General features: G+C 34.6%; 2 protein-coding genes across 3 annotated transcripts in view; one reads left to right on the top strand and one right to left on the bottom strand.

Moving 5' to 3' along the window:
• Window positions 1-23,140, bottom strand: part of LOC146137814 (midasin-like) — a 93,391-nt gene that overhangs the window by 55,589 nt on the left and 14,662 nt on the right. The window contains exons 23-42 of the mRNA XM_083394445.1: window positions 22,665-22,814; window positions 21,388-21,560; window positions 20,957-21,134; window positions 19,547-19,745; window positions 18,879-18,974; window positions 18,298-18,393; window positions 17,350-17,474; window positions 15,052-15,232; window positions 14,037-14,246; window positions 12,855-12,950; window positions 12,412-12,522; window positions 11,698-11,792; window positions 11,152-11,279; window positions 10,211-10,429; window positions 9,239-9,444; window positions 8,515-8,637; window positions 7,623-7,820; window positions 844-951; window positions 449-640; window positions 42-125 (exon numbers count right to left, since the gene is read on the bottom strand). Of these exons, the coding sequence (XP_083250571.1) occupies window positions 42-125; window positions 449-640; window positions 844-951; window positions 7,623-7,820; window positions 8,515-8,637; window positions 9,239-9,444; window positions 10,211-10,429; window positions 11,152-11,279; window positions 11,698-11,792; window positions 12,412-12,522; window positions 12,855-12,950; window positions 14,037-14,246; window positions 15,052-15,232; window positions 17,350-17,474; window positions 18,298-18,393; window positions 18,879-18,974; window positions 19,547-19,745; window positions 20,957-21,134; window positions 21,388-21,560; window positions 22,665-22,814 (2,968 nt within the window). The remainder of the gene's footprint in view (window positions 1-41; window positions 126-448; window positions 641-843; window positions 952-7,622; window positions 7,821-8,514; window positions 8,638-9,238; window positions 9,445-10,210; window positions 10,430-11,151; window positions 11,280-11,697; window positions 11,793-12,411; window positions 12,523-12,854; window positions 12,951-14,036; window positions 14,247-15,051; window positions 15,233-17,349; window positions 17,475-18,297; window positions 18,394-18,878; window positions 18,975-19,546; window positions 19,746-20,956; window positions 21,135-21,387; window positions 21,561-22,664; window positions 22,815-23,140) is intronic.
• Window positions 1,595-7,802, top strand: LOC146137815 (toll-like receptor 8). 2 transcript variants are annotated; one of them, XM_083393371.1, is made up of 14 exons: window positions 1,595-2,101; window positions 2,472-2,682; window positions 3,056-3,268; window positions 3,376-3,568; window positions 3,679-3,767; window positions 3,829-3,977; window positions 4,296-4,448; window positions 4,591-4,764; window positions 5,135-5,406; window positions 5,764-5,970; window positions 6,317-6,478; window positions 6,681-6,794; window positions 7,065-7,115; window positions 7,178-7,802. In XM_083393371.1, exons 1-14 carry the CDS (start codon window positions 2,077-2,079, stop codon window positions 7,196-7,198), a joined length of 2,034 nt encoding a protein of 677 aa, XP_083249497.1. In that variant the 5' UTR covers window positions 1,595-2,076; the 3' UTR covers window positions 7,199-7,802. The 2 variants fall into 2 exon arrangements, with proteins under 2 accessions (XP_083249497.1, XP_083249496.1); XM_083393370.1 differs by having other exon boundaries at window positions 2,458-2,682.

The raw sequence follows: 23,140 nt of genomic DNA, 5'->3' as shown, positions 1-23,140 counted from the left end.
AAAAAGACGTTGAAAGCGCAATGCATAGTAAGTTTGTACACCTGAATATAATCCTGAGTTATGTGGAAGTGACCAGTTGGTTGGTAGACTTTGGTGCCGAAAAACTGATCCATTAGCTCCAACATCTGAGAAAACAAAAAAAAAATATGTTTAAACAAATACAATAACAACGAAGTTCCTAACATTAAAAAAATCTGCTTAATTTAAAAGCAAAGTACGGGCAATAAAAATTATTTTTAGATTTATAAGGACACAACTTAACAATAAAAACACTACAACAAATCAGTGTTGCCGAAATAAGAGGTTATATTTAAAATTCAAGAATGTGCTTTTATCAAATAACCTGTAAACTTTGTTTCATCCGAACTACAGTAAATTGTCACGTATTTTACTTAAATATGTGGCTGTTTTAAAAATAAAATAAGAAACAGTTTAGGCATGTACCGACCCTATTTTGATCAGCATGTGTTCTTAGTCTTTCCATATAGACAAGGTAAGCGTGCTGGCTGACATTCTGTGACTCATTTTGGAGTATGTCATTGGTCACTAGAGTACCCCATCGAGTCAAGTCACGGAGATTAAATTCCCACGGAGAGCCTTGGTGTCCAAAACTCTGTCGCACAACCAGTTCTTCATATACCTTAAGGCAATATGTTTTTTTGTACAGGATTGTTTTATTTTAGTTTTACTTTTAGTGCAACCAAATTGAGTTTTATTCAGAAAACGCACTTTGAGCAAAGCAGTTTTAAAACAGATAACTTAAGGTGGGGAACACGAAACTTGTATTCCTAAAACACATAAAACAATTTCCGCCTCGTTGTGCAACAATCAAAATATACTTACTTTACTGTTAAACTGGACCATGATTTCTGAAGTATGGGGTGAAATTTGTGGGAATGCAGTTTGAACAATGTGGACCAGGTCAGAGCTGGCAAGATTCTCAATGTAGACCTAGAAAAAAATAATGTGTTTAAAAATTCGCCAATAAAGCTTTACCTATGGGAATTAACTTTAGGTAACCTAATGGCAAAACCATACCAATGTGGATACAAAGCTAAACCAATGTGGATAATTCTAGACGCAACTAGACAACTTTTAAAGGTAATGATGAAAATGTGAAGTTGTAATTACACTGTACATTCATACCCATAAAAATTTAACAACGAAAGCGGTAAGATTTTGTTCCAATATGTGTAGAATGCTGTCATTTTAAGATAATACATTATTACGAAAGTGTGACGCAGATCCTTTAAAAAGTCAAAGGTGGAAAAATCGATCACAGGGCAAACAAAAAACGAAGTTGAAACACGGGATGTAAATGACGTCTTGAAGTCTGAAATCACACTAATGAATTGTTTCCAGCAAGAGTCTTGTGACGCATGAAGGTTAAATCCATCGCAGAATCGTCACAGGATTGGTGCCAATTTTTACAACAAACCTGCTCTACCGATTGAGGTACCAAATACCTAAGTGCTGTAGTAGGTGAGTAATTAATTGATCAATCAGACCACCTATTGCTTCCTTGTATTTCCTACTTAGGGTGAAAAAAATGCTCTCCCATTCATAATTTTCAAACAGAAAATGTGTGTAGTAACAGGTGTTCTGTCAATTGCATATTACGAAGGAGATAAACTATTCGCATCAACATTACATTTATTATAAAGACAATATTTCAATTTTATATTTAAAACCTCAAGATGGACTACAGATGCATGTGGAGTTTAATATTGTTGACATTAGGTCTAACAACCATAAATAGTCAAATGACGAGTGGCGATGGTATAGGCAAGATAATGATTGAACAAAGGAACAACTACACAACATGGCAGGAGTGTTTGGCAGAGGAATGTGACAAAAGTACATTAAATAAGACATTATGTTTTAGCGCTGATTGTACCTTAGTTTTGCTGAGAAACATTCAGAAATCAGAATCAAATGCCAACATCAGAAAGGCATTTATATACAACAATCCTATTGGGATACTGAAAGTCCAATACTTAATACTGAGATACTACATCTTTCAGAAAACAAGGGATTTTTGGACACTGTTCCAAAACGTTGAGCCAATTGAACTGGATGGTTTTATACTTTCTTATAATAGGTAAATAAAACAGACTGTATTTATGCAATTTATGTTACTAAGTACCATTAATACATAGAGAGTTTAGGGGCCTTACCAATATAACTAACTAACTATGCTTAGTTTCGATTTTAAGGACTTTTTTTAGTTTGGCAAACACATGGGGTAAGTCAGCATTAATGGTCCTAAAAACTTTTAGCATACTGTTAATATTTGTGTGGCTATTATTAGCAATTTTGATAGGGGACCATAAGGAGGAAAACAAATAATAAGGACATACCTACCAAAAAAACTTCAAGATAAATATTTACTTTAGGGTTTAACCAACATAAAAATCTATATTAGTACTAAAATACAAATAATTGAAAAAATTTCAGCATTTTGATAATAGGAAGAGATACACTGGAGGAGTTTCCAAATCTATCGATTCTAATGGCCGATCACAATCATTTGACAATGATGCCAGACTGTTCACACTTACATCGATTGAGAATTCTTGATGTAAGTTACAACAAAGATATTAAAGCAGTTGATGGAAGCATGTTCCCAACAAACTTGTGGGAGTTAAACTTGGCTGGGGTTGGAATAAAACGAATTACAAGGTATGTGGAATAATAATTAGGCCGATCCATCTATAAACTGGTCTTAGAAGTCCTTTCCACAAAATTGAAAATTTTAATTGTTTTTTTTTCAGTCAATAGGATTGTTTTTTTTATTTCGAACAATCTCCTGTTAAATTTGAAAAACTAAATTGCATTTTTTAAACTTTGGAATATAATGGTTGGAGGTTGTATTAAGACGTAGTAAGAATATCAAAGCCCATACAGAAGTAGGTAGTACTTTAAACATTCGTAAACATTTAAAATGATACCTACTTCTGTATGGGCTTTGATATTCCTACAACAATTTTAAACTTAACTATTGCAATTTGCTAGACCTTTTCCAACTTTACCCTTTAAAAATATTTTGTCTTAGCAATACATTCCAAGGTTTGGTTGAATTAAGAATACTCAGTTTGTCAGACGCAATTGGAACAAACCTTCGACAAAGGACAATAGAAAAGGATGCCTTTGGTGCAGTAAAACAACTCTTACATCTTAGCATATCTAGGACATACTGGTCTAGAAACATCACAAAATTTCAGCTGTGGAAACATTTGACAAATTTACGATATCTAGAAGCTAAAAGGTAGGAGTATACTGAATAAACATATCATACTTTTTTAGTACATGTGTTAATAAATATATCAATAATAATCCAACACAAAAACCTTCTTATATTTATTTTTATTGCAGTTGCTTTTTAAAACGTCCACTGCAAATTTACAACTTAACAACCGGAAATTTATTTAGCCCATTTCTGCGGAGCTTGGATTTATCTGCAAATTTTTTCCACTCTTTAAAAATAACACAGCTTAATTGTCCATATTTGCAAAACTTAAATTTGAATTACACAAGATTAGGTAAAGTGGCAGACAACAGCTTCAAAGTAAGCCTATTTCAGTAATATACAAGTTTGAGGTACTTTTGAACAAAAACTGGTGAAGTAAAAAAGTATTTTTTATTGTAAAATACAGTTAAAATTCCAATTTTTTTTAGAACATGCCATTGATTGAAGAGTTATATCTTAGTGGAACACATTTTCAAGGTTTTAAATCTTCACTTTTTGAAAACCTTTTATATTTGAGGTAATAAACTCTTTCATATTTAAAAATAATTTAAGTCACGTAAGGGAAATTTTTATTGCAGAAAACTCAGTCTAAGCTATAATGATTTAGTTCGTCCACCTATTATACCAAAAACAGTGCAGTATTTGGATGTGCTATATAACAAATTCAACAAAATTGAAAGGAGATGCTTCTCTCAAATTCATTTAGCGAAGTCTGTGAATTTGACAGGTTAGTAGTTAACATATATTATTGATATCCCCTGTTGGTTTATTTGCTAAAACCCTTTCCTTAACCCCCTACTGTGCCACAAACCCTACCTCGTAAAAATGCAACTGACAACTAAAAAACAAATATTATAAGTATGAGCTAAACACAATTCGCTTAAAAACATTAAACGCCAGCTCAATAAGCATAATAATATAATACATTGCTCGAGCTTTAATTGTAAATACATATTTGTTAAAAGCTTTTAGCAGCCGCTTATAATTTAAAAACATTTTTGACAGTTATACTGCAACTTTGCAATACAAATTTTCTAAACGTTAGGTCAACTAATCAGCAGTATAGACGCTTGTGCATTTACTACTTTAAAAGTAGACAATTTCATGGAATCACTAGACCTGAGCAACAACAAACTAATACTACTGGACCACAATTCGTTATCTGGATTAGATTACCTCAAGTTTCTGACTTTGAAAGGTAAATATAAGCATTACAGGATTAACCTAAAACATTATATCTTTCGCCTATAATAAATAGGTCCGTCTGCATACAGATAAAATGATGCGGTTTATATTCAAATGGGCATATTTATATATACATTTAAAATGATTTGGTTCAGACAACAACTTAACAGCGATTTTGGAACCATTTCCACTACCATCACTTGAGAAGCTGGTCATTTCACACAACCATCTTGAAACGGTCAACTCCGAAAGTTTTTTAACCACAGTAAACTTGGAAATCCTGGATGTTTCTCATAATCCAAACCTTCGCACACTAAACATCACTTCAAGTATTTTTATGTTCAAATATTCTTAAATTTAATGTATCTATTTGAAATAATTCTTGATATCCCAAAGATATTTTTAAATAATTCAAAAAAGCTATTGCAGGTTATTAATTAATATACTACACAAGCATGTTTAGCGAAAAATATATTTATTGTTTGAGTACTTAAAACAGGTTTTTTAATAAATAGTGGTAAAGGAAAAAGTTGTGCAGACAGAAAATAATAATTAAACGGTTAAACCCAATAAAACTTAATAGCACAATAAGTTGTAAACCTAATTTTCTTATAACATAACCTTCTAGTCGGATATTTTTGACAAGTATTTTGTTGGCAAATTTCAGTAATAACACATATGAATAAATTTACATTTTAGGTTTGCCACATTTGAAAGTACTAAACCTCAACAGTTGCAACATGACGACAATACCAAACTTGATACCTTACCCGAAAATCGAAACCATAGACCTTGGAAACAACTTTATCACTTACATTACACTAAAAAATTTTGCCAGCTGCTGTAGCTACCTCACAACATTAATTTTGAACAGCAACGAAATAAAAATCGGTTTAAATCCTGTGTTTAACAATCTTGTTCATCTCAAATATCTGGATCTCAGCAACAACTCACCAAATATTTCAATCATGGTAAAGCATCATTTTTAATTCACAAACAATTTTATTTAAATTAAGTTAAATTTTATGTGCAAAATTGGAAAAAGCTTTAAGGTCAGCAATTATTTTACTTTATAAAAAATCATTTTGCCTGTTTTATAATATTTTTTTCCTTTCTTTAAAAAATATTGTTTTTATTACAATTTTCAGGCTAAAAATTATATTATATTTAACCATATTATATTTCTCATAAAACACATGAAATAATTTTCTCAATGTTACCATACATTCAAAAGTAAACAATGTAATAGTTTAACCAAGCAAGTCGATTTTAAACAATAAAAGTAAGTACTGTGATATACCAAACAACTAAACCGTTGTTATTTGCAGGCTTTCGAAGGTTTAACCCAACTCACAACACTCAACCTTGATGGCAACGACATAAGCGAGTTTCTTAACTATTCGCTACCAAGTTTAAGGAAATTGGACATGGGTAATAATAATGCACTTCACTCACTTGGCAGTATTCCACTGCGTGAACTACTACCAAATGTAGAAGAAATAAGTTTTCATTCAAACTCTATAGCGCTAATACAGGTATTCTATTATTATATAGTTGCTTGGAACATGTTAACATCCTTCATGAATGAACAAAATGAATAGCGTAGATGTGGGTTTAGGGGATATTGGGGATAAACTATTTTGCCAAAAACTTTGCATTTTTTTTTTGAGTTTAAAATTACAAATTCAGCACTCTCTCGCTGTCTTTTACCTTTAACTGCAAAGATGCAATCATGTCACAATATTTTTAAACTTAACAGCAATTATATCAAATCTCTGTTGCATTAAATTGATTAATTATACTACGATGTTACTAATAAATAACAAAAAAATCTTTAAATATACTTCTTTTTAAATATTAGTTTTTTTTTTGGTGTAACAGAATGGAACGCTTGATGGAATGCAACATCTCAAGTTTATTGATTTTAAGTACAATAGCTTCAAGTGTCCATGTAACAAATCTTCACCCTACTATCAGACATACCTATACATGAAACACTGGCTGGTGGAATTTTCAAAATCAGCACAGGCAGACCCTCAAATGGTGAAACATAATACATAACATTTATTTATGTTTGTTTCGTCGGAGCCAATAAGTATACCAAAACAAAAACTTAAATAAAAAATACAATGACTAGCACAAACGATTAAAAACGTTCTACGCGTAGTATCTGTAGTATTGTATTAATGGCTAAATTAAAATATTTAAATTTAAAGATGTTTTATAAATAAAAAAACAACTTTAGGAAATTCAAAAGGATGATATAGCCATGCTTTCCTACTCTTGTATCCGGAAAAGCAGGGTTGATATAATCAGCTTATTTTTGGATTTTCAGTGCGCTGATTATTATGAAATAGGGGTAAGTAAACTCTGTTTAGTTGTTCGTTAAACAAATTTATTTTTCAAGTTTTAAAAGGAGACCCACAATTTGTTTTATGTATGCAGTATACTGCCAACATTTGAAAAAAATAAAACCTATTCAAAAGAATTCGATAAAAATTAAAACCACAGAAGAAAATATATTAAAAGCAAGTTACAATACTGGTTTATATGCGTTTTTTTTTTCTAAATACTTTCGCTTAATTAAAAATGTATTTACCATAAAAAAATGAATTACTTTTATGTTCAGGATGCCAATGCAATTTCTTATGTTGCCGAACACTATGACATGATATTGAACGTAAGTTAAAACAATTCATAATAAAAATAACGTTTTTATAATGGCGTATATTGTTATTTCAGTATGGTGGCAGCGAACTCTAATCTGAGCGAAAGGACCAGTCACAACAAGATATATATTTTTAAATGTTTAAAATGAAAATGTTTTGTAACTGTCAATTTGTTTTTGTCTTAGTATTTATGATTTTTAAATACAGCTTGCCTAAATATTCTGTGCAAAGTTCCAAAAAATTAAGCTGCTAGGGTATCCAAAACATTTATAGATAGTTACTACAGTTTTTGAACATATATAACAATAAGACAAACAGTGCTTTAAAGAAATCTCCTTCTTTAAATTAATAAAATTCCTGAAAAAATATATTTACAATCTATAAAACCGTTATTTAATGCTAAATGTTACAAACTTGCAAGCCACAATGAAATGATTATTATTTGTTACTGCCGAAAAACATGATAGACGTTTTATTTTTTATTTTTTTGGTAAACTATAAAAACAGATTAAACTCACCTGGGTAAAGCGGTTAAGAAAACTCTTTGGAAGCCCTTTTCTGCCACCACCCTCTTGTAAAGGGTTTTGGCAAGCAAAGATTCTTGTCTCCGCGGTTTTCACTTGAAATGTTTGGCCTAGCTCTGGCACATAAAGCTCTCCTCTGTGGTCGAAAACGCTGTTCAGGCTCTCCAGGACCGATTGAGAAGCAAGGTTTAACTTGGAATAACAAAATGCACCGTTTAAAAAACATTGTTGATAAAGATTCGAAGAAACAGGTAGTTTAAAAAACAATTGCAAAAAAATTTGCAAGAGATAAAAAATAATAGACAATAATTTCATTGCGAGTAATAAATGCTTTTGCTGGTTGAGCTGTGGTACTTTGGTAAAATCAAGGTTATTATAGTTAATATTCCATATGACAATATGTATAACACAAATGCAACAAAATTAACCGCTTTTTTAAGGAATTATACTGTAAACCAGATGACTTATATCAAGATTTTATTAAGCAAAAAACAGGAGTTCGTTCCGAAAAGCAATTTACCTAACAAACAAGAAAAACTTCAACGTTATTTGCATTTGGCAAAATATTAGAAGAAACAAAAAATAAATTGAGGAGTTTGTTCGAAAAAAACTTTTGCATTGATCGCGCTATTTTAACACTGTTATTGCGTAGGCCAGTGATTTTTAAACTGTGTGCCTCAAACGAATCTCAAGTCAGCCGCGTATATAGGCAATATTGGGGATTTTTTTACCCATGTCTTGCGATATATGAACGACGCTTTTCACATTATAAAAACAAGTGTGACCCGAATATTTTTCTTTATTTGTTGTGTTGCCAACAAAAAGTTTGAGAACCTTTAACTTAAGCTAATAAAACAATTAAGTTTAAATGCAAGTAAAAATGCACCTCATCTAACACAACCCAGTGTCCAGATTTAAGGGCATTAAGCAACGGCCCGTCTCGCCAAGAAAACTGGCCACCAACTCCATTTTCCACAGGAAGATCTTCGCCGAACAAATCTGAAGCATCCTAAAAACAATCCACTTGTAATACATTTTAAGGCGCATACTTTTAAATCGGAACCAAAAATATGTAACCAAACAAATTAGATGATTAAATTAACCATTCTATTTATAAAAACCAACTCTTTAAAATGGCTTACAGGGATGGGTTTTCCCGGCTTAAACATTTACACTATAGTTACTAAATAGCAAACACGCTACATCCACTACATCAGAAAACTTAGTTTTTAAAGACTTATCTAACTATATGCAAGGATTAAAAACTGGAATAGGCTAATAAAACCAATTAACAGATTTTCTTATATGAATATGTTTTGAAAATATGCATGTAGTATGTTTTGGAGTGAGGTGAAAAACAAGCTATAAAAGCATTTGCAAATCGCATTAAGGGACCACATATCATAAAAACAATTTGATTTGCTATTTTGCAGAAAACTTATTCTCTCTTTTTGGTATATTTTAAACGAAAGTTGCTAAACCAACGTTTTTTTACTCTAATTGACTAAAACAAATCACGCTATGATGTATTCTATTTACCAGCCATAAAAACGACCGATATTTAAAAAACCGCACAAAGTCCATAATTAATACCACGCAAAGCATCTAACCGTTTGTTCGGAAAGATTGATGCGAACCAACTGATGACCAGATGATCTTGCGATGGCCGAGACCAAACTGGTTTTTCCACCACCGGGGGAGCCCTCGAGCAGAATTGGCTTGGACAGCTGGAGAGCGCGCATTACACGTAGCGCGTTCTTGCAAGTGGTTTTGGCCTTAAAGCTGAACTGCGTGTTCTTGGGCGCTTCAAGAGGGCCTGTGGAAATGTGATAGAAAAGTGGATTGCAAATTGAACTGAACAATAAGCATTGATCTAAGCAGAAATGTCGCATGTTAAATACAAAAGTGTCCGTGTTTAATGAATTCACGCTAGATTTACGTTTAATCGAATTATTTAGAACAAACTTAAACAGGAATGTAAGGAACGTAATTTGTCTGTTTTTCGATAAATTGTGAGACAGAACGATATTTAACCTTATGAATTTATGCATATTTAATCTACCAAATCCAAGGAAATCTCGTTTATATGTACATTGTACAATATACCCAGTAGAGTTAAAAGTTAAACCATGCTAAAATAACGCAGCGGGTTGTTAGTTTAATTAACAACTTGACTACTACCAAATAGGGATGCTCAAAGTAGAATATCGAATCCTTGGATTCGAATCCAGATGGGATTCGAATCCAATTCATGTGTTAGCAAATTGTTTGGGCGATTTATTGCTGTGATTGTGGGCCCTGTAGGGTAGATTAAGATTAATCCCTTCCCCAAACAAAATCGAGGATAAATAATTTAATAAAAATATACTAGGATTCGCTATTCTGTATTCGTTATTCTAGATTCGAAACCTATTATTCTAGAATACCTTGGGATTCTACTTTGAACATCCCTACTAACAAATGCTCTATTTCGCAGCTAAACATGTGAAAAGGCTTTTTGAAAACAAAAAAACGAAGCAGGCCGTTAGTGATAGGCCGTAATCATAATTAAAGCTTGGTTCCAACGTAAAGCAACAACTAACCTTTTAAAATCGAAAAGGATCCGATGCCGAACTTTTCCATATCGTCCACGACAGGTTCAACTTGGTTTTCGCAAGTGTCATCCAGCATTGCCGCAATCCACGTTCGGTTCGCTAGAGAGACGAACGGCATCTGTGACTTCTCCAGCAATTGCTTGTGAAGAAACTCGATGCACATTTGCTTTGCGTCTTTACTCTGTGCGGCGAGGCCACCAGATAAACCTGCACAATTACTCGTTTAGTACAGGCATGGACAAACTACGGGCTGCGAGTCAGACCCGGTCTGTTTCAGCGTTAAATCTGGCCTTCGGACCATTCAACAAATTACTTAAAAAATTATTAAGAATATTAAAGCCCATACAGAGATGTAGGTATCATTTTAAACGTTTCGAATAACTTATTATTCATTTTCAACATCCTAATGTACTTCTGTATGGGCTTTTATTTTCTTATTACGTCTTACTACAACCTCCAACCATTATGCTCTAAAATTAAAAAAATGCTTTGTCTTGTCAGGTTTTCTTCGTGTGCGCTTACCAAAATATACAAAAATATTTGCCTGCATCTTAAAAAGTTTGCCGACCCCTGGGTTATATGAGAAACTCTAAAATGTGCAGCTCTTGCAACAAATCACATAAAAACCCCAATAAAAAACAACCTACGCTTATTTAGAAAATTATCTTTTAGTTGAACGCAGATTAAACTTACCGCCGGTTAACAAGTAAATGCAAAAAACAAAAAAATAGGTATTATTCTCATTGACAGAACAGACGACTTAACATGTTAAAACTTGGCAGAAAGCATTTTGTTATTATTTTCTATACTTTTAATCAGATTGACATAAAAAGTATTACTTTCATGCAAGACAGGTAACTTAACAACATATTGAAACTTGACAGAAAGCATCGAAATCCTAGAACAAATTTAATTAAATCCCGACCAACCTGAACCAAGACCGTCAATGTAGACCAGACAAGCTCCGTGCACGAGACAAGAAGGTAAATCCATGGTTTGACATGCGAGATTTATGAACTTGGTCCAAGTCAACAGGTCGCGAACTGATATCACAAATCTAAAAGTGGAAGGGAAAATTGTTATTCAGGTTAGGTTATTTGTAAAAGGTTAGTGTTTTACAAAAGGAATAGAGTATTGCTAGCCACGGGCCCACGATAGAAACATTATTTTTTTAACATTGTAATTTAAATTTAATATACTATTTTTTTTTAATTTAACATACAAACGATGCTAATTGTATTCATATCCTCAAGCACAAGCGTGTGATGTCGACAGGTTTTGAAGTAGGTTTTATTTAATACCTAATACATATAACTCTCTTAAAAATCAAAAGTATTTAACATTAAGAAATGCACATTTAGTTAGGCGTAAGTGCGAATTTGGCTCGGCCCCTGCCAAAAACATAAAAACCTACATCACATATGCAACTCAAAAAGGTGACAAGAGAAACAAAGCACTATTATCACAAAACTTGCCGTTTGCCGAACAAGGTGGTTTTAAACCAGTTGACGAACTCGACAATCATGCGTGCGTACAGCAGCGAAACGTCATCATTGCAAGGTTGGCCGTTCTAAAAGGATAAGAAACAGTCATTTCTGCCATCATTAGCAGTGTTGTAATAACGCAACTCAATGAGTTGACACTTAAGTCACTGTTTTCAATTGACTTGACTTGACTCAAGTATTTTGGGCAAACTGAATTGACTTAGGTTATCCGGGCAAATAACTTGACTTCACCTGTGACTTGTGTTGAAATGAATTGTTTTCATTAAGCAGTTTTTCTAAATATTGGGTTATTTATTCAAATTTTTGCACAAAAAACAATTTGCTTGCTATATATTGCGTTTTTGGTATTTTTAGTTGAGGTATTGCTTATAATAATAATAATTATCGGACAAGTTTGCCGATTTTTAATAGCTTAATGTGCACTTTTTATGACAAGGACTTGAAATTGACTTGCTCTTTATGAGTTGACTGGGACTTAACTTGCTATTTAAAAAAAAATATTTGACTTGAACTTAAGTTATTTTGGGACTTAAGTCTATTCAAAATGTCTTTTTTTACAACACTGGTCATTAGTAACGCTTTAAAAAAAGATATAACTCTACTAATTTGATCAAGAAATAGAAGGTTTTCATTGGCGCTAATCAAAAGTCGGATGCGTTTGGATCAATAAAATACCAGTCCTACCATAGGTGAGGTGAGACGGAGATTATGACGAATGATGCTGATGAGGTCATCTTCACTACTGCTGACGTCACACCATATTTCGGTCATTCGGTTGCGGAGGGCCGGGGATAGCTGTAAAAATATACACGGGAGTTACTTTACGGTCAAGAAAATAATTTACCTAGCACTTAACATGAAGCTGAAGTAAAAAATGGTGTTGAACGAAATCAGAAGTCTTTTTAATAAGATGTTTAAAATAGTTTTATTCAAACCTTTATACAAAATTATGCTGTAATTCGACAATGGTTGAAAAAGCCCAAAAAGGTAAAGCTAGTATTAAAAAATACTCTGTACAAAAACAAAAATATCAGGGTTAGCTAATAGCTATATGCATTAAAAATAATAAAACGAAACAAAAATACTTGACAGGATAGAGATTAGAGACTTGCAATAAGGGCACTCACCTCTTTTTTGCCGAAATCTCCGCCGGGGTTCATAGTAGCGAGAAACTGAAAGCCTGGCTTAGCTTGGATAGCACCCGCGTCTGAAGTATCGGTGTCCTACCGAAGAAGAAAATATCAAGAATATGGGCAGACAAACCGATGTTATTATAGATATGAACGTCACTTAATATGGTATTACTTGTAGAACGTACACAAATAATATTATTTCGTACAGCGGTTACGAATTGCAAGTGGGTAATAGTTTATTGATATGTTACAATCGAAATTGATATTTGTATTCTTTTTTACTTTCTCGCGTGTCCAGCGAGAGTGCGAGAACTGCATAGGTTTAAAATGCTGTAATCACAGTGTGAAAACAAGAAGATCGACAGCTATCGAGGATATAAACGACAAATTAACGCAATTATAATACCGTTGCGGCTTCGGTAAGTTGTATTTGATCGTTAACAACTCACGCTTGTTTAACTTGAAAGAAAAACAACGAAGCACGGTCATCAAACATGGTAAACATTCCTATATAGGCACAAGGCCGGCAAAGAATTGAGGCGGGTGATACGACAACTACGTAAAAGTGCGGACAGGGAAAGTGAGGTTAAATTATTATAGAAAAAACAATGAGATAGAGTATCGACATATTTTTTTGGCAGGGATAATTTTTTCTAGGCAATTTTGTAGATTTTGGAGCCCGACCAGCGAGTGAAAATCGTAATTTAGCAATGAACCTGATACACATAACACATTTTTTAATGTTTTCTGATAAAATCAGGTGGTACACAGCGATAAGTAAAATGCAATACATGATAGTCGACCAGAAAAGTTTAGGAACCACTCTTCGTAGTACACTACAGCCAGGGATGGCCTAAATCACTAATTTCTAAACTTGTTTTCTTGCGACGCACTTGAAAACCTTTGTTGCACCCAGCGTAAGATATTTAACCACTTTTATTTATTTGTGCTTTATTTTTTGTAACAGAAAATATGAATTGCTGTAATTTTTGGAAAATAAATTTTGCAACGCACATGCCAGGGTATAATATTAATGTGTTTGCAAGTATTTTATCACCGCAATTGAGGTTAGTATCAGGCGGAATCATGGTGCGGCGCCCTTGAAACTTTAAACAACACACCAGGGCGTCTCGACGCACAGTTTGAGAACCTTCGATCGTAGTCAAGAGTACTAACCGACGAAATCTTGTCGGGAATCACGAGAGATCGTTCAGGTTCCAGGACGCTGTTGAGTCGCTCCAGAACCGAGTCATCAGCCAGCGAAATCTCGTCGACCAGAAGGTGGCTCCCGTCGCACATGCTTTTCACCAGCGGACCATCCACCCAGTCGAAAAGCTTCAGTTTTTTGTCCGTAATGTCGTTGTCTTCGTTTTGGTGAGACCTCACCTATATAAAAACAGTATTTGATTTAAAAAGGGTAATCAGGTGGCCGTGGCACTAACTAAAACAACTTGTATTCCATTTTCGAAAAGTTTTGTTTTAAGTTCAATACAATTTTTCTTTATATAGTGCCACATGATTACCCTTTTTAGAATTAGACAAATACGGCCATTTAGAAAGATTATTTAATTCAACTCTGTGTTTTCTTTGAATTGGGAATGTATGAAATGTTGCATCGAAGTCTACATATACCGCTTCAGTTAGAAAAGTTTTGTTTGGTTATAGTCAATTTAATAAACAGAATGCATACTGACAACTTTAATAAATGCACGCAAAATGTAACAAATTGTAACATTGTTTTTTGCTTATTCGTTTAACGCTGATAGATGAGTGATCAACGACCTGTCCTCCTTAGCTTGACATGTCCGCATATTTTAAAAATTTTAATATGCCGAATGTAACAAAAAAACTCTATCCGAACGCGAATCGACAAATTCTCGGATTATTCAGGTGAAATTTTCATGGAAATTTAGTTTTCCATCAAAATAAGTAAATTCACAAAAAAGGCCCAAAAAAGTAAGTCTAGAAAAGCACAAAAATGTTTGGTGCACAAACTTGTTAGGTGCACAAAAGTGTTATTAATATTACAAAAATAAGAATGGCAAAAGCCAAATTTATAATAAAAAAAAAATAACGTTAGTAAAATAGCAGACAAAAAATATTGACAAAAACGTGCCTTATTCAACACTCCACCAAGTCATAAGGAATCTTAAACAATTAACACACTACTGGCGTTGGTCAAACTACACACCGGTCTCAGCCCTCCGATGAAGTCGCCTGCCTCCGTGTTGGCGTGGCAGTTGATGATTGACAGTTTCTTGCCCATCAATGCTGACGTCATTTGACAGGCGGTGGTCTTGCCTCCCCCGGTTTCGCCCACCAAAAGCACGGGCTCGTTGAAACGAAGCGCTCTCTGCAGCGTTGTGAACAATCTAAGTTCAGAAATAAATAAGTTGAAATTTGATGCGTGGTAAGTGATAGAGATCTTCATAGAACACTTGTTGGACCTATATCCTTCTGATAACCATATTTGTTGTTGTTGTGTTAAGGTTAACCGATAACCCATACCGATTTTCTATATATTAGATGCCAGTGTTGTAATGACTTAAGTCATTGACGTGACTTACTGACTTGACGTAAGTGCATTTAAGTCCAGCGCTGTTTTCAAATGACTTGACTTGTATTTTTTTGACCAAAATGACTTGACTTGGAAGTCGATAGTTGATGTGTGGTAAGTGATACAGGTCGTCATTTTGGACCTATACTGATAACTAAAGACGTCCGATAATTGACATTTAATTTCGATACCCGATATTGTAGACAAAACGTATCGCGATCCGATGCGATACCAAATGACGTCATTCGTGTGTTCAAAACAAGCACAATTAGATTAACTGATAACGTTCAAAGGTAGTTTTGTCCAAGTTGTTTAAGCTAAATGCGGCGATTGTCCGATGGTTTAGATTGGCGAAACAGGAAGATCGTTCAACACACGCCGGAAAGAACATATTCGCGACGTGAACAACAACGACGCCAAGAAGTCAGCCTTGGCGCAGCACGCCTACAGTCGTCAACACAGTATTAATTTTGATGGGGGCACTGTTGTTGCAAGAGAGAGAGACTACCGAAAACGTCTGTTTCGCGAATCCTGGCATATACACCAAAGGCCGGATACGATGAACATCAAAACGGACGTTTTGTTTCCAGCGCCGTACCTACAGGTGCTAAAAGATAACCACTAAATTGCGTTGTCTTCTCGCTTGTATTTTGAACGCTGTTTTATCGCTGGGTAGTTTGAACGCGTCTCGCACATTTTTTATCTCTTTTTTTTTCTTTGTTTGATTTTACTTTGCGCCCTGTTGGCTTTGTGTGTTAGTCCCTGACGAAGGCTTGCCGGATAGTAAGCCGAAACGTTGGTTAAAGAAATATATGCCAGAGGAACCTATTTTAAATATACTATGCCTGGTAGCAACAGCATATTTATTGTTTAAGCTAAAATTGCTCTGGCGTTAAAAAGTTTCGTAACCCCAAGTTGTTAACCTACTATTTTTTAAAGTTTTTTTTTCAGTTTACGTTTTAAGGTAGGATAGCTTCACTGGATCGCAAATCATCGCTGAAATGCCAATATTAATTCGGTTTGGATCGGAACCGATAATCGGGTATCGGCTTTCGATCCATTATTATCGGACATCCCTATACGTTTTTCTTGTTAGTTTTTGTCAGCCGATAACCGAGACCAATAACTGATTTTTCACATATTAGATACAACAGTAACAACTTAATTGCAAATATATTAAAAACTACATTCAGTTTATCAACCTATGTTAACATAAAACGACTATTATTTTGTATAATAGCTTCACACTTTGCCTAACATATAGTAAAGCAAATTTTATGCATATAATCAATCAGCCATAAAAATGAAAGGGAGTGACAAATTTACGAGTTAAAGAATTAAGAAATGCGTATTATATTACTAAATTATATATGAAAAACGTCTGGTATAATTTACCGATAACGATATATCGAAATTCGGGAAAAAGGTCAATATCGGCTAATATTATCGGTAAACCGATCGGTCTATCTCTAGTGAGTAAGGTCTAAATATGCGAGGTACAGTGCAAACAATAAGCAAGCAGGTATAGGCCTTGTTACGCGAGAAGCTTTGAAATATAATTGAAATAATTTTTTTATGACATTAAAGGGTTGGCGGTAAATTGAAATAAACAAGGGAGAGTTTAATTCAATAAAAATTGGTGCCGAAAAGGCTAATTGGCTTTAATGTGCCTTGCTGGATTTACCCATTCTCAATTTATTATAGCACACGCGATAAAAAAATTTGATTTTTTTTAAGTTAGCTTAACAAACTTTAGAAATGTTCAAATGACAATCTTGCAACCTTTTCACTTTATGTCAGTATCAACGAAGAGATGATTACTTTCTCAATTTTTTCTGTCTAAATTTTGACACACAGAATTTTACAAATAACTTTTTTTTTACTTCCTTGCGAACGTTCTACGTGGTTTGCCTGTTTTACGACACAACATACCTTTTCATTGGTTCCGTCCAAACAACGTGAGAAAATCCTTCTAGCTCGATCTGTTTTGAAACGTCGAAGAGCTTGTCGCGGTTAATCTTCCGGCCGAGATGTTTCGAGATGACTTCCTCTATCACCTGTGGATTACACAAAATTGGATGCAACTCGTGGCCATGACAGTAAGACAGGGTATCTTACTAGGACATTTTCATGTTTTATAGTATAAGTATATCTCCGACAATATAATCACTTAGTATATAAAAGGATGTTTCAGATAGTATAATCACTTAATATATATATGTATGTATATTTCAGACAGTATAATCACTTAGTTTATATAAGTATATTTTGGATAGTATAATCACTTAGTTTATATAAATATATTTTGGATAGTATAATCACTTTGTATGTATAAGTGTCCTTCAGATAGAATATTCACTTAATCTTCCAAAAGTATATAACGTACAACTGCTCACCTGCTACCTGATCTTTTGTGAATGATTTCACGATCTAAACTAGAAAGCTATACTTATTTGATTTCATCTGCTGGTGATCCAACCACAATAAACATAAGGCGAAATATTGCCACAAATACATGGCAGTGCTAGCCTACCAAGAACAAGTAGTCCTTCCAAAGAGATGTGATACGATACATTAACTGCACGTTGGAAAAATCTGGCGCTTTTTAATTTCTACAAAATCAGGCAAAATTGCATGAAAGTTAAATGTTTAAAGATAGATGGTTGCAAGTCCCTCGTAAATTGCGATATAGTGACAAATATGTCTGAATACCAGTAAGAACTCGGTAATAACTTAAAAATACCAAAACCTTAAAGATCCCGGATAAAGAAACATTTCGCTTTATATAGCCGAATTATGAATAAGGCATTAGAAAACAGAAATGGTTATATACGGGATACTTTTAAAGACTAAAAATCAGCACAACGAACAAAGTATTACCTTTTCTTCTTCTTTTTTGCGAACTCGCCCGGCAAGCAAGAGAAACCCATCGTCGGCCAAGTGTTGCTCCCAGTCAAAATAATCACCGCTGTCGGGCTGAAAATTAACCGGAAATACTTTGCATGAAAACCCAGGTAGGACAGGTAAAACAGTAATGTGGTCATGACTGGTTAAATTTCGACAATAGATTTCACCTTATTCATTGCATTTAGTTTAGGTTTTGTTTAACGGCTAAACGCAATTGATTTGTTGACAAGTTGTGTTTCTTGAATAACGCCACAAAAACAAATATTAACACTTTATCATTACTTCAGCAATTTTAAAAACGATAAAAAAGACTTTCAATAGCAAAGAGGGTTTGTTAACAGGAAATGCATGGTTCGTGTTTCAAGCTTTTAATGTATCGTTTGCCAATTTCATTAAGTGCTGCAGTACCCAATTCCCACATCTCCACGTTTTACAAGGCAAAACTACGCGAGAAACGTTATTCACTCAACTTGTCTAAAAACCGTCATACGCAAAGCACTGACACGAAGCTAGTATATCGATTAATACATTACATTGAAAAGTACAAGCCTTACCTCATGCATTCGATGTCTCTCGGCCCACTTGAAAAGATCTCTCAAAGTGATGTAGCCGTGTTTCCCGGCGAACAAACCAGTGGAACGACGTCGGGACTGGAAGAAAGAAAAACAGTAAAACCTAAGAATGGTTAATGGTTATGCCAAATGATATTCAGAATTTTACAGTTAACAATCAAAATCGATAAAATAATGAAATCGACGCCAGCAACAAGCCAAACTTAAGAATAACATCAACGTCGGAATACAACATAGTTCTGAATAAGACCAAAACAAGATTTATACCGGCCAAACCCCACACTTCATCACTTACCCTAACCCAAAGTCCAACCCCACCCAATTGTCACAAATCGTTTCCCTACGAATTTTGGTTTTATATAAGCTACTCAAATGTCATTCTGTTTCGTCTTTAGGTATTATTTTACGATTTATATCAATATCATAGTATTTAAAAAAATCCGCTTTAGATAAGGTGCCAATCAAATATATATTGAGTATCACTTCTACTTTTTTTCGTAAATTATCTCCTTAAAGTAGTGAATCGTTGAACTACGGTATCGTTTAAAGAAGATGATTTGTCTATTAGCGTTGTGGCGTGCACAATTATAACCCAGTATAATCAAAACAAGCATGACCAACTGTTGACTGATGCAAGCGGCAATTTTAACCTGCAAGTCGAGCATGATCTTGACCAGCTTGTTGCTGTGCTTGGGCGACAGTTGACAGCGTTTGTTGAGGATCACTTTGAGCTCGTCGGGCGGAATCTCGTCGAAGTGCAGCTCAACAAACCGGTTGCGAAACGCGCGGGAAAGCACCTTACGCCCACCGTACAGACCCGGTGGGTTTTGAGTGGCGAACAACTGAAATCTGTCATAATAAAACTGCGTTATATTACAGCAGTTGTGGGGGGTTGACAGTCCACAGCCTTTTAGCTTTAAAGAGTAGTGCAACGGTTTTTAAAATGCGCCATGTTTCTCATTTTTACTGCACACGTATTTGGCCTTACATGGACATGATTTTGTACCTTTAAAACCCATAAAAAGAGTAAGTTAGCAAGGCCTTTTAAATCTGCAATGTTTCTGATTTTTACTGTACACGTATTTTGCCTTGTATGAACATGTTTATTTACCTTTAAAATTCATAAAAAGAGTAAGTTAGCACAGCTCAAAAAATGCGCCAAGTTTCTGATTATTCTTGCACACGTATTTTGCCCTACCTGAACATGATTTTGTATCTTTATAACACATAAAAAGAGTAAGTTAGCAAGGCCTTTAAAATGCGCGATGCTTCTGATTTTTACTGCATACGTGTTTTGCCGTATATTAACATGTTTTGTACCTTTATAAGCCATAAATATCCGGTTCACGACTACAGTGTTGCTTTCCAGACAAACCACCCCATATGCTGTTTGACCTTTGTCAAAATGAATCAACAACAAAAACCTAATGGGCAAATCCTTTAAACAAACGCCCATATCGGCCGCATACGTTTTACCCAGAATTCCGCGAATATATTTTAACTCGGGATTTTTATGCGTTGGATTGATTGTTAATATAAAAGACAGTGGATCGACAGACAAAGATTTTCAGACATAAACAACTAGATTTATTTTAGCTTTATTTAAATTATTTAAATTATTTAAGAATTAGATCATCTTCGTTTTTTTCAAATCAAATTAGAAGTAGAGTGCTACATTATTGAAGACCTAAAAATAAACTAAAATTTGAACTGGAATTGCATTTAAATATTTACAATCAATATAGTTTAAATCAAAGTAATTCTCATAATAATGTGACTGGTAAATATTTGTCTAAAAATAACCCACAAGTTGTTCTGACCAAATAATATTAATTCAAATTACTTTTTAAGTGAGCGACTAAAATTGCTTTTGAGGCAAAGTGGAGTTTTTGGTAAAGTGTCATTGCTTATATAAATGCAAAGATTTGTCTAAAAACGTTTGTTTAGTTTATTATAAAATTTTAACTTTTTGACTGTCCTTTTTTGGGGGTACATGTCAGTGGCAACCCTTACTATAAGACTTGTTCAACACGGTGCTGAACTTTAAAACTTTGACTTACCCAGGATGAGCCCTGACCACTTCTTGGGTGTCGGTGATGAAGATCTCGCGATTGTCATCCAGGACACGATTAAGCGCCTCCAGGATGTCGGTGGGAGCGAGGTTGAGCTCGTCCAGGATGACCCAATGACCTTCACGCATCGCCGTCACTAGGGGGCCGTCGTGGAAGGCGAGTCGACCTTAAAAACATTTTCATAGCTTTTACTTCTTGGAACTCCTGACTAACGTTGAAAGTTTGTTTTAATGCTCGCAATAATTTTTTTTAATTATATAAAAAATAAACAAAACTTTATAGACATAAAAAAAGTTTTTTACACCAAACAATTTTTAAAGCGGTCCTTTTCATATAAAATTCAAGAAAAGATAGTGACAATCCAAGCTGAGAGAAACACTTCCCTTCGTTAATATAATATATTCCCTAAAATTGCCCACCGTCAACGTCACTGCTGTAGCTCCCGACGTACTCCTGCAGATCTGTGTGTTCGTGGTTGTTGATCCGGACCACTTTATTACCGGTGAGAGCAGCCAGATATCGCACCAAGCTCGTTTTGCCCGTCGAGGTCTCGCCCTGGATCAGGATCGGGTATTTCCCGTACGACACAGGCCTGGAAAATGTGGAAAACATTTCTTTGACAAACGTTGAGTCCAAGGCAGGATAAGGTATGATGTAATGATAAAATTTATTTTAAACAATGTTATGTATTTTTTAATCATCTATTGTCCTAGATGGATGCTAGGAGAATAAATATAAATGCTTGACCCACCCCAACCAAAACGCCAGCATTACGTCATACATTATACTGCCTGAGATATACCATATCCTGCCTAGCATTTAGTCAAAGTATGTTCCGGAAAATGTGATATATTATTTATGTGAAACAGAAGGGTATTTTATTTTTAGATTTCCTATTTGTTTACTTATAAATTTGCTTATATTATAAGGATCCAAACAGGAGTAAGTCGCCAAGAAAACAAAGCTTAGCTTCAGTGGATAGGTTCAGGAACTGTTTCACTTGAGTCAAAATGTTCACAAGCTGCTTTTAATTTCATAAACTACACCCGACTGCATTCCATAATTCGCGACTCCCATAGATTCACGCTAAAATCTTTTGGACGTAATCCTACGCCAAAATAGGACGCCATAGACGCCAAACAGGGCTATTTTGCAAAGTAAATTTACTAGGCCAGCGATATTAAACGCCAATGACTTCACTCACGTGATTTTGACAGGCATGCCAAGCCAAAGATCTTTAGGGGGGGAGCACTAAAATTAATTCGTGGCCGCCAAAAATTCCCGCCATAGTTTTTTTGGCCGTAATCGTACGCCGAAAAAAGCATTTTTTTTGTTTTGAAACGGCGTATTTTACGCTAAACGACGTCACTGGCGTAGTTTTGCGCAAGCATCCAAAGATCTTAGGCGGGAAGGTATCGGATTGCAATCGGGAAACCACCTACTTTTCATTAATGGCTATCACAAATGGGAAAGTATTCAGTGTTGAAATTAAGTAGGCAAGACGTAGTTATTAAACCCGCGTTGCAAAATCAGCATAAAAGTTCGACGGCAAGTTTAATGTACGAGCGGCCAGGTTAGCACATGTGCAAATATTGTAGAGAAAATTTGTGGTGTAGAAAAGTAGATATATTAAAACTCGGAAAAATAGAATGGTGGAAATAGCACGTTTAACTAGGAAATAGGTTTAAAAACAAACCTAGCCAAGTCCTGCAAATTTTCCTTCACTGATTCCGTGATGATGTAGTCGGGGTCTTTCGAGGGGGCCCTTTGACCCCGGCGGACGTGGTGGCCCCCAACCACCACACTGGGGTACTCCGGTGCCGAGGGAACCTGTTTTGCGATGGATCTGAATAAAAAAAATATATTATGTGAAAACTCGCTGCAAAAATGAAAAATCAGGTTTTAAACAAGGGTTCTGCGAGCCTTTTGGGACATTGATCAAAATGCTTTAACTTTGGCCTAATAATTTTTTTAATTTCCCCAGTTTGCTTATTTGAGATTGGTTATGACGTCATTTGGTATCGGATCGGTCTGCGAAAATATATTTGTCCAAAATATCGAGGATCGGTATCGCAACGAAATGTGTCCCTATTCTGATACTGGAGTTCTATTTTTAGTAAGTGCTTTCTATACGTGCCTTATTTAAAACGAAAAAAGGAGGCTTTTAAGCTT

This window comes from Ascidiella aspersa, chromosome 7, assembly GCF_963924565.1.
Source record: "Ascidiella aspersa chromosome 7, kaAscAspe10.2, whole genome shotgun sequence".
Taxonomy (NCBI): domain Eukaryota; kingdom Metazoa; phylum Chordata; class Ascidiacea; order Phlebobranchia; family Ascidiidae; genus Ascidiella; species Ascidiella aspersa.
This window is presented reverse-complemented; position numbering and strand designations above follow the sequence as displayed.